The following is a 12,067-nucleotide window of genomic DNA, read 5'->3' as shown; positions in this document are numbered from 1 at the left end:
TCTCCCCGCCCCCGCCCCGCCCCGCCTCTCCCAGGTCAGATAGGGGGCACCCGGCTTCCGCCAGCGCCTGGCGTCCACTAAGTCCCCACCGGGCCGCGGGCACGATGGCGGGGGCCACACTGAGGGTCGCCGGGCGGCGGCTTAGCCAGCGCAGCGGTTCTGGAGTCCCCATCCTCCTACGGCAGGTGCGAGGAGGCTGGGCCCGCAGCGGGACTACGGGGCGCTGGACGGTGTCAGGGGCGGGACTCCGGCGTCCTTTAAAGCCGAGAGTTGGGGGATCCCGTGGGCTTCGGGCAGGACTCCGAGTCCTTTACGGGAGAGGTTAATGGTGAGCCTGATATGGGGGGTATTTGGAAGTTGGGACTCATTGTTTCAGACGGAACAGACTCCGGACACCGAGGGGAAAGGAGGGGCTGGGTTTTGTGTTCCTGGATCTTAGGAAAAGCATCGGGTTGAGGCTCGGACTCTTGAGTCCCCCCGTGTGTGGGAGTCTCGTTCTTCGCTCTCACCTGTCCCACTCCCCCTTTCCAGATGTTTGAGCCCAAGAGCTGCACCTACACCTACCTGCTGGGTGACAGAGAGTCCCACGAGGCCGTTCTGATCGACCCGGTTCTGGAGACGGCGCCTCGGGATGCCCAGCTGATCAAGGAATTGGGGCTGCGGCTGCTGTATGCTGGTCAGTCTGGAGGCCGAACCCCTGGGTCTGAGGGAGGAGGGGGTTGGGGGCTGGGAGTCCTGCGTCCTCTCTGAGCCCTTCTGGACCAGGCTCTCCTCTCTCTCCCAGTGAATACCCACTGCCACGCGGACCACATTACGGGCTCAGGGCTGCTCCGGTCCCTACTCCCCGGCTGCCAGTCTGTCATCTCCCGCCTTAGTGGGGCCCAGGCTGACTTGCACATTGAGGATGGAGACTCCATCCACTTCGGGCGCTTTGTGAGTTTGGATGTTGGGTCCGGAGAGGGTGGTGGCCTGGACTTCTTGGCCTCAAGGGAAGAGGGGGCTGAGGGCTCGGGCTCCTGAGCCCCTGGGTAGGAGGGAACTCTGATCAGGGGCTCCTGATCCCTGAGTTTGTCTCTGGGAGGAGGGCGCCATAAACCCAGGTGGGGCACTGGGGCAAGAGGCTCTGGGCAGGTGTGTCTCCGGCCAAGCCCCTTAAGTCAACAGCATTTGCGGAGTTTCCTACAGCCTTGGGGCAACTCCTTTGGCTTGACATCTCTATAAAAGCTGATTGAGGGCTAGAATTCTGAGGTTGGGGCTGAGAGAGAGATCCCAGCTCAGGCTTCTAGAGCCACTGTTAGAGGAAGGAGCATCCTGTTGCCCAGGGCCAGGACTAGGGTGAGGTGAGCAAGGCACCCAGGGTGCAACATTTAAGGAGGCGCTTACTCTCACAGTCACGGTCACGCCAGGGCAGGGTAGGCACCTTCCAGCCAGCGCCTCCTTAAATGTTCACCCTCTGTGCCTGCTTGCCTCACCCTTGGTGGAGCTGTTGCCTCACACAGGAAGGGTCTGAAGTTTCCTACCTCCTCTCCCATCTTTGTCACGGGCCAAGGTCAGCAGGTTTCCAGCCAGGATTTCAACCCAGAGCAATAGATCGGAGTGGAGAGGGCGCTGGGGGGAGTTGCCCTCAGAGGGAGGAGAAATAGCTGACCAGGCTTTTCTCCGATCAGACTTGCTAAAGCTACAGAGAGAGTCGGGTTGACTTTGGGGACAGAATGGGCAAGTGACAGAGGGGGGACTTGACCTCCAGGTTAGAGGATTTTGCTAAATGGGGACAGTGTATCTGAGTCTGAGCATTTAGAGATGAGAGCTCTGTGTGTGTGTTGGGGGGGGGAATCAGAGGGTGGAGCTCCCGTGGGGGCAGCCTCTTTATTTCTGGAAGCCCTTTTCTGGAAGCAGGTGAAAAAGTGCTTTGTAACTTTATGTACACTGTCCGTGAGTGTCAGAGGCTAGCAAGCATTCCTTGAGCTGAGCAGGCTTAGAAGAGTGAACAGTGGTTGGGGTTTCATGTCAAGATGAGCCCTTTGTGAGATTGGACGAGCGATGTTTTGAATGAATGTCGAAGGGTTTAGCTGTGGCAGATTTAGCTTCCGTGTCTGTTTTTTTTTCAAACGACTTAACTGATAGTCACAAACCATCCAGTTCATCCATTTGAAGTGTACAATTCAGTGACTTAGTATATTCAGAGCTGAATCACCATCACCACAGTTAAGTGTAGAATAGCTTCGTCACTTCCGAAAGAAGCCCCATGCTCCTTAGCTGTCACCCCGGCCCCCTCCCCTCTCACCCGACAACCACAAATCCACTTTCTATCTCTCCAGGAAACACCAATTCTGGGTGTTTCATAGAAACGGAATCATATATTGTGTCATCTTCTGTGACTGGCTTCTGTCATAAGTGTTCAAGGGTCATCTTTGTAACGGGTGTCAGTGTTTCATGCCTTCCTATGGCTGAGTAACTCTCCACTGTGGGAATACGCCTTGTTCATTCATTCATTCATTCATTCATGCATCCACCAGCCGATAGACATTTCTGTTGCTTCCATTTTTTGGACTATTATGAATAATGCTGCTATAAATATTCATGCACAAGCTTTTCTGTGGCTGTTTTCATTTCTCTTGGATGTATCTACAGGATGGAATTGCTAGATCAAAATAATAAATAATAACTCTACGTTTAATAGTTTGAGGACCTCGGGAGCCTGGGTGGCTCAGTTGGTTCAGCGTCCGACTCTTGATTTCAGCTCTGGTCTTGATTGCAGGGTCGTGAGTTCAAGCTCATGGTGGGTGTGGAGCCTACTTAAAAAAACGGGTGGGGGAGTCCCTGGGTGGCTCAGTCGGTTAAGGGTCTGCCTTGGGCTCAGGGATCAAGCCCCACGTGGGGCTCCCTGCTCAGCGTGGAGTCTGTATCTTCCTCTGCCCATCCTCCTGCTCACGCTCTCTCTTTCTCTCTCTCAAATAAATAAATAAAATCTTAAAAAAAAAATAGTTGAAGGAACTGACCGACTAATATCCAGAGTGGTCACACCATTTTATATTCCCATGGACAGCATATGAAAGGCCTAGTTTCCAGGCACCTGAGTGGCTCAGTCAGTTAAGCAGCTCTTGATTTCAGTAAAACAGAAAATTCACTATACAATAAAATCAGAAAAGGGCTTCCAGAAATAAAGAGGCTGCCCCCACGGGAGCTTCAGCATTCTCTGTCCCTCTGCCCCTCCCCACTCCTCTGTCTCAAATAAATAAATAAGTCTTAAAATAAAAAAAGAAAAAAGAAAAAGAGGGGCACCTGGGTGATTCAGTGGGTTAAAGCCTCTGTCTTCGGCTCAGGTCATGGTCCCGGGGTCCTGGGATCGAGCCCCACATCGGGCTCTCTGCTCAGCGGGGAGCCTGCTGCTGCCTGCCTCTCAGCCTACTTGTGATCTCTGTCAAGTAAATAAATAAAATCTTTTAAAAAAGAAAAAAAAAGTCCCAGTTTCTCCACATCCTTGCCAACACTTGTTAGCATCTGTCTTTATGATTATTTGGTGTTTGGTGTGGTTTTTTTGTTTTTTTTTTTTAAGATTTTATTTATTTATTTGAGAGATAGACAGTGAGAGAGAGCATGAGAGGGGAGAAAGTCAGAGGGAGAAGCAGACTCCAAGGAGCAGGGAGCCCGATGTGGGACTTGATCCCAGGACTCTGAGATCATGACCTGAGCTGAAGGCAATCGCTTAACCAGCTGAGCCACCCAGGCGCCCCTGGTGTGGTTTTCTTTTTTTTTTTTTTTTTTAAGATTTTATTTATTTATTTGACAGAGAGAGATCACAAGTAGGCAGAGAGGCAGGCAGAGAGAGAGAGAGGGAAGCAGGCTCCCTGCCGAGCAGAGAGCCCGATACGGGACTCGATCCCAGGACCCTGAGATCATGACCTGAGCCGAAGGCAGCGGCTTAACCCACTGAGCCACCCAGGCGCCCCCCCTGGTGTGGTTTTCATCTGAGTTCTTTATAAACCTTTAGAGATGGTCACACTTCTCCCTCATTTTCTTCCATCCACTTTAAAAGAATTGACTTGTAACATGCATGTCATACAGTAGAAAGTGTGCCTTTTGTATGTGTGCAGCTTGTTAAATTTTTACATATGTTTACACTTGCATATCCACTGCCAAGATCCAGATACAGAGCAAACTCATCTCTCCAGAAGGCCTCCTTGTCCCTCTTCCTGGCCATTGACAACAACACCCCCATCAAGAAACCAGCTGCCGACTTATTTATCCATTTTTACATTTTTCTTTTTTCTTATGATAAGGACTTTGAAGATTTGCAATCTTAGTAACTTTCTTTCTTACTTTTTTTTTTTTTTTTAAAGTAAGTCCCATCCCCAGTCCCCAACCCAAGACCCTGAGATCAAGAGTCACATGCTCTACTGACTGAGCCAGCCAGGGGCCCCTCTTCCGATTTATTTAATCCTAGATTAATTCCATGTGTTCTGGACTTCAGAAACAGGACTCGTACCATGTGGGCTCTTTGGTGTTTTGGCTTCTTTCACTCCTCCTCACGTTGAGTATGGTTGCAGTCTTTCCTTCTGTTGCTCTGTCCCAGGGATTGGCTAACACCTTTTGTAAAGGACCAGACAGTAAATACTTTCACTTTTGCAGGCCATATATAGTCCCTGTTGGCGTGAAAGCAGTCAGAGACAATGCATAAATGAATAAGCATGGCTGTGCTCTAGCAGAACTCGATTTCTGGCCTCTGCAATATTAATTTCAAGAATTCTCATGTGTTTTAAAATACCATTCTTATTTTGATTTTTTTTTTCAACCACGAAAAAGCATAAAAAAACCACTCGTGGCTCTCGGACCATACAAAAGCAGATGACAGGCCAAATTTCATGTACCAGCTGTGGTTTCCCAAAATGTAGAGCATTTTATTGTGTGAATTTATGATAATTTACCCATTTTCCCTTTGATGGCTGATTCTGATTTGGGGCTGCTGTGAAGAACAAGGCTGCTGTGAAGGCTGTTATGCAAATCTTTTGGTGGACATTGCTCTCAATTCCAAGGAAAGGACTTCCTGGGTCAGAGGACTGACCTATGATTAACTTTAGTAGAACTTGCCACTTTTTTTTTTTTTCAAGATTTTATTTATTTATTTGACAGAGAGAGACACAGTGAGAGAAGGAACACAAGCAGGGGGAGTGGGAGAGGGAGAAGCAGTCTTCCTGCAGAGCAGGGAGCCCAATGCAGGACTCCAACACAGTCCCTGGGATCCTGACCTGAGCAGAAGGCAGATGCTCAATGACTGAGCCACCTAAGCGCCCCAAACTTGCTACTTTTTGAGCTGGTTATATTTTATACTCACAGTGGGCCAGATTTGGATGATTTTATTGTATAGTGAATTTTCTGTTTTACTGAGCAATGAGATTTGAACATTTGAGCTCCAATGAGGGGTGGTAGATTCAGAAAGTTAGTCTTGCCTGTTAAGTACGTTAATTTAGAGCGCTGCCAGATACGGAGCCCCCAGATCCCACTTTAGGGATTCTGATTTCATTGTTTGGGGAAGACACAGGGGATGAGTCTCTTTTAAAAGCTCTCAGGTTGGTGCCTGGCTAGCTCAGTCAGTGGAGCATGAGACTCTTGAACTTGAGGTTGTAAGTTTGAGCCCCACCTTGGGTGTAAAGATGACTTAAAAATAAATAAAATCTTAAATGAAGTAAAATAAAAGCTTATAGGTGATTCTCATGTGGTCTGGGTGAGAATTTCACTACTTCCTTCCATTTGGAACTAATTATTATTTTTAATTAATTAATTTGTTAGAGAGAGAGAGAGAGAGCATAAGCAGGGCGTGCAGAGAGAGAGGGAGAAGCAGGCTCCCTGCTGAACAAGGAGCCAGATGCAGGGCTCGATCCTGGGACCATGACCTGAGCTGAAGGCAGATGCGTACCGACTGAGCCACCCAGGTGTCCCAGGAACTAATTATTTTTTAAAAGATTTATTTATTAATTTATTTATTAGAGAGAGAGAGGAAGAGCAAGCAGGGGAGGGGAATTAGGAGAGAGAGACAAGCAAATTCCTGAGATCATGACCTGAGCAGAAAGCAAGGGTCTGTTGCTTAACGGACTGAGCCCCCCAGGTGCCCCTGGAACTAATTATTTGAATTGTGGAACAGAGCTTCCCCTCTTGCAACATTTTACAAAAAGTGACAAGCCTACAGAAAAGTTGAAAAGCTTTGACAGCATCCATCCATCTTATTTTTTGATGCATCTTCAAGTTAGAGACATCAGTGCACTGTCCCTTAAACGTTAGAACAACTAATGTCATTTTCTTTCACGAAAGAAAGGAAGGTTTAGTTAATAGAGGTTCAGACTATTTAGCCGCAATGGAAGAAGACACTCTGAGTTTAGAAATGCATAGGTACAGTGGCTGGTTATACCAAGATTAGATGCTTTTGAATAATGGAGCGAAGCAATGAACTTGGGACCAACTGGAATAGATGTCCAGACTCTGCTTGCCACTAGGGGGCAGTGTGGTCCGTGGGCTCTGCTGCGCGGATCCCTTTGGAGTTGCCCAAAGCTGATGCGAAGTAGCTGGAGAAGGTGCTGACCCTACCCCGCAAACAGGTGAAGGGACAGCTGCTGAGCTGGTGCACATATTTGAAGCACCGAGGAAGGGAAGAAGGAATTTGTTGGAAGAATGTGAGGTTAGGCTCCACAGAATCCCTAAAAACTACTCTGTGGCTGAAAAGATGATTCAACCAGTTTGGGGACCGGTGGAAGTCCGGGAGGTCCAGATAGAAGGCGCTCCCCCCACACCCTTTTATTAATATTCTAATATCTATAGGAAATCGAAACAAGAGTACCGTGAACACTCTCATACCCTTCACTTAAAGTTCACCAGTTGCTGATGTTTTTAAAAATATTTTATTTATTTGAGAGAGAGAGAGCATGAGCAGGGTCTGAGGGAGAGGGGGAAGCAGGCTCCCCGCTGAGCAGGGAGCTCGATCCGCTCAACCCCAGGACCCCAGAATCATGACCTGAGCCAAAGGCAGACACTTAACTAACTGAGCCACTCAGGCGCCCCAGTTGCTGACATTTTTGCTAACTTTGCCTTATTTCTCTCTGTGTGTATATACCGTTTTCTTCTCTTACCATTCAAAAACTTGCATACAGAAATGTCAACCCTAACGACTTATCCGGAGAGTAAGAATGTTCGTTCTCCTGTATCAGAGGTTCTCAAACTCAAACCTTTTAGTATCAGAGCTCCTGGCCCTCTTAAAAGTTACAGGATGGCCCTCAAAGCTTTTATTTATGTGGGTTCTAGCTATCAATATTTACTTATTAGTTGCATGTCTAAGTCAATAAAAATAAATAAGTAAGACCTATCTATTCAGAGATGCTGAAAAATTTTACTGCATTAGAAATTAAAACTTAGACTGTTTTGAAAACGCAAGAATATCCAAGCACTCCATCTGCTGGCCAAACAATGACATCATCACCAGTCATGGAGCTTCTGGAAAATCTCACTGAACTGGGGAATGAGAGTAAGAAGGGCAGAAGAGCTCTTCCTACTATCATGAAAATAGTTTTCACCTTGCAGACCCTCAGAGTTCCCTCATCTGCACTTGGAGAGAACAGTTCTTTTACAAAGTCTTCATCACAGAAAGTCTATGATAATTCTGAAATAATTCTTGAATCCAGCTTAAGTTCGAATTGCCCCAGATGCCCGGGAATCGTTTTTGTTTTTGTTTTTTTAAGATTTTTTTTTTAATTTATTTGTCAGAGAGAGAGAGAGAGAGAGTGAGCAAAGGCAGAGAGAATGGCAGGCAGAGGCAGAGGGAGAAGCAGGCTCCCTGATGAGCAAGGAGCCCGATGCGGGACTCGATCCCAGGACACCGGGATCATGACCTGAGCCAAAGGCAGCCGCTTAGCCAACTGAGCCACCCAGGTGCCCCCCGGGAATCGTTTTTATGGCAGTTTTTAGGAACCAGGACCCAGTCAAACTTCATGCATGCCACTCGGCTATAGGGTCTGTTGAGTCTCTAAATCTAGAACAGCCCCTTTCCACACCATGACATTGACTTTCGAAGTTTCTAGTCTCTTGTCTTGGAGAACGTCCCACTTCTGGTTTGTGTCTGGTTGTTTCTTCATGGTGTCATTCAGCGTCCTCTTCTCTTTGCCATCAATCAAAGTAGATTATATGTATTTTGAATTGGTTAATAATAATGATGATAATTTAACAATAGTTTACAAGCTTTGAGGGTTTGCTTCTTGCCAGGCATTGTGCTGAGCTCTGTAAGTTTTCTTTATCAGTGTTTGTCTAGAAGGATTTTTATAACCAAATACCGCTGCAGGCAGCAGGGAGTGGTGGGGCCTGTGGCAAACCTTAGGATGCATGTTCCATTCATAGAGGACACCCACTGCACAATTCAAGTTGATTATTCATGTTCAGGAATGTAGTCTGTCGGGGAGCCTGGCTGGCTCAGTTGGAAGAGCGTGGGACTCTTGATCTTGGGGTCGTGGTTTGAGGCCCAAGTTGGGTGTAGAGATTACTTAAATAAATAAACTTTACAAAAAAAAAAAAAGAATGTAGTCTGTTGACTGCCAAGCCCCCTTTTTAAAAATAGAAGCTTCAAATGTACATTTTTGAGAAATCTTCCACTTTTTAAGGATAGACTACAAATTCAGACTTCTCATAACTTCTGAGTGGGCCAAACAAAACATTTCTCTGGCTGAGTCTGGCCCTTGGGCCTCCATTGCATCTTCTCTGACAAACAGATCACATTAAACCTTCATAACCCCATAGATGAGAAATATTTTTCTCATTTTACAAAGAAGGATGTACAGAGAAGAAAAGTGACTTGCCCACAAATTATACTGAGAAAGTGGCCAAGTTGGGATTTTTTTTTTCAAAAGATTTATTTATTTATTTATTTGAGAGTAAGAGACAGACTGGGGGTGGGGGAAGGCAGAGGGAGAGGGAGAGAAAGTCCCAAGCAGACTCCACGTGGAGCCCAACACAGGGCTCAATCCCGTGGTCCTCATGACATCATGACCTGCGCTGACACCAAGAGTCGGGCACTTAACTGACTGAGCTGCCCAGGTGCCCTGCCAGGTCAGGATTTGAACCCAGGGGTCCTTGTGGTTCCACTAAATTCGTGGTTTTACAAAATTTAGAACTTTAATGGGGCGTATGGGTGACTTGGTCGGTTAAGCATCTGCCTTTGGCTCAGGTCATGATCCCAGGGTCCTGGGATTGAGCCCCGCATCAAGTTCCCTACTCTGTGGGGAGCCTGCTTCTCCCTCTACCGTTCCCCCTGCTTGTGCTCTCTCTCTCTGTCAAATAAATAAATAAAAACTTTTTAAAAGTTTTTTTTAACATTATTATTATTATTATGTTACTTTGATTATATCGTGATTATTGTGTCCTGGACATTTTTCTAAGTGCTTAACATACTCAAAATAACAATATTTTTTTGTTAAAGCTTTTATTTATGAGAGAGAGAGCAAGCAGAGGGGAGGGGCAGAGGAAGAAGGAGAAGCAGGCTCCCTGCTGAGCAGGCAGCCCCATGAAGGGCTCGATCCCAGGACCCTGGGATCATGACCTGAGCCCAAGGCAGACACTTAACCAACCGAACCACCCATGTGCCCCAGGAACTTAATATTTATAATAACCCTATGAAGTAGGGACAATTATTATCCCCATTTTACAAATGAGTGGAGAAGCTCAGAAACAGAGAGGTGAAGTGACTTGTCCAAGGCCACACAGCTAGTAATAAATAGCAGAGCCAAATTTAGAACCCATGTCACCTGGCGCCAGATGCTGTTCGTAACTCCTAGTCCATGTGCCCTCTCCAAGACATAGCTGTTTTACATCCGGATTGATGACTGAAACCTCCACATGAAATACCATTTCCCTGTACTGTGTACCAGGCACGCTTTGATTTCCCACTTCCTCCCACATCCCATCCCTCACCACTCCATTCTGTTCCATTCCACAACCTCTCTGCTCTTCTGTGTCCAGCATCCTTTTTTTTTTTTTTTTTTTGTCTTATCTGTGACATCCATCCGTATTTCCACATTTAGTTATGGTTTGCTCATTCTTATTCTGTGCCTTGGTTTCCTCATCTGTAGAACAGGAACAGGAATGGTACCTGCCTCATAAGGATGTGTGTGGACTGGATGAGTTTAATCATGTTGAGCACTTAGGAGAGAGCCTGGCACAGGAGAAGGGGTCAGTCAATGTCAGGGCTCTGGGGAATGAGCAGACCTGACCGATGGGAGAGGGAAGGGTGTACCTAGCAGAGAGAATTGTGTGGGCAAGGAGGTGTGGATAAACCTGGTGCTTTCTGGAAACACCCGTGGATTTCAGAGTAGCTGGGTGTGTTACTGGACATTGGGCTGGACGGGTGGGCAGGAACTGGAACAGGGGCGTTTCAGAAGTCAGGCTGAGAAGCCAGAACTCTGTCTGGAGGACAGTGGGAGCCAAGGAAGGGTCGTGACCAGAGAGGAGCAGGTCTGAATCTGGGCAGTAGAAACCCTCCTCAGGGTCATGTGGGAGATGGATGGAGGCTGGTAGGCCAGGACGGAGGCAGGTGGTTGGTCCAAGCAGGAGAGGATGAGGCCCAAGGTGGGCGGGACTGTGGGAGGTACGGAGCAGGGGATAGATGCTAGATATTCCAGAGAAAGGAAAGGTCAGATAAACACGGATTCTGATCATCGGCAACGCCACTTGCTACACAGACTCAGGGTCTCGGGAGTCTCAGTCCATGTGGCAAGTGGGTTCTTGTTCAATTGATATTAAAATTTTGTCCAATTTATACACATGGACAATCACGTACACCACATATAGGCTCTAATTGTGCCATATATTCCATGTATACTGTCTAACTGTTGGTTGTTTATAGCCGATGTCCTTCTGATCGGTCAGTACCCATTGCTACAACTGTGATCAGCTGGTTGTTTGTTCTTTTTTGTTTTTGTTTTTGGTGATTAACTGTTTTCAACATTACTCCTGAATATCCATCCACGATATTTGGTTCAAAGGACGCCCGTGCTTTTTGTTTAAAAAAAAAAAAATCAGGGTACCTGGGTGGCTTAGTGGGTTAAAGCCTCTGCCTTAGGCTCAGGTCATGATCCTAGAGTCCTGGGATCGAGGCCCCCGTATCGGGCTCTCTGCTCAGCGGGGAGCCTGCTTCCCCCTCTCTCTCTCTGCCTGCCTCTCTGCCTACTTGTAATCTGTCTGTCAAAAAAATAAATAAAATTAAAATAAAATCAGAGAGTATGGAGTGAGAGATCATTCCTTGACCACCAAAAGGTTATGTTAATTTTAGGCGGGAGGGTTATGATTTTTTCCCACAACATTTTGCAAGATCATTTTCTTTGCATTTGTTTTGCATTGTACATATATCCTCGGATATATGAGTTAGAAGGTGTTTGGCTGAAAGTAATTAAAAAACTCATACGGTGGCTTAAATATTTGGCAGTTCAGTTTTCTCCCATAACAGGGGGTCTGGAAGAAGACAGTCAGATGCTTCACTGACTGAGCCACCCAGGAGCCCCATTTGGGGGATTCTTTTTCATGGTTGCAAGGTGCAGCTGCAGCCATCACACTTTTGTCCAGAACCAAATAAAGTGAGAAGGGGAGGTGCCAAACATTTTTTATCAGGCAGGGAGAAGTTTTCCCAGACATTTTCAGGAGACCTCCTGAGATCTCGGTCTGAGAACCATGTCCAAAGCCACCCAGGCTACCACGGAGGGAAAGGAAGTGGTTGGCTGGGCACACTGATACCCTGAACCAAACCAGAGACCCATCAGTGGGGAAGGGTGGGACGGATGCCAGGTGTGGACACAGGATCTGTACCTGGTGTCCTTCAGTATTCAGCAGATGACTGACCTGGATCAGGATGCTAACTGGTGGGGGGAATGCTGTGTGAGTGGGAACTAATCTTTTTTTTTTTTTTAAGATTTTATTTATTTATTTGACAGACAGAGATCACAAGTAGGCAGAGAGGCAGGCAGAGAGAGAGGAAGGGAAGCAGGCTCCCTGCTGAGCAGAGAGCCCGATGCGGGACTCCATCCCAGGACCCTGAGATCATGAC

At 47.0% G+C, this 12,067-nt stretch overlaps 1 protein-coding gene across 5 annotated transcripts in view; it reads left to right on the top strand.

Annotated features, from left to right (window-relative positions):
- Nucleotides 1-12,067, top strand: part of LOC116856172 (persulfide dioxygenase ETHE1, mitochondrial) — a 50,382-nt gene that overhangs the window by 32,714 nt on the left and 5,601 nt on the right. For 4 of the 5 annotated variants that reach the window (XM_032839448.1, XM_032839447.1, XM_032839451.1 and 1 more), the window contains 2 exons: nt 532-676; nt 785-933. In XM_032839448.1, coding sequence (XP_032695339.1) covers nt 532-676; nt 785-933 — 294 coding nt within the window. Of the gene's footprint in view, nt 1-27; nt 186-531; nt 677-784; nt 934-12,067 lie in introns of those variants that run through there. The other variant, XM_032839452.1, reaches the window with a different exon arrangement.

Source organism: Lontra canadensis, unplaced genomic scaffold (assembly GCF_010015895.1).
Source record: "Lontra canadensis isolate GAN:19392208 unplaced genomic scaffold, GSC_riverotter_1.0 scaffold107, whole genome shotgun sequence".
Taxonomy (NCBI): Eukaryota; Metazoa; Chordata; class Mammalia; order Carnivora; family Mustelidae; genus Lontra; species Lontra canadensis.
This window is presented reverse-complemented; position numbering and strand designations above follow the sequence as displayed.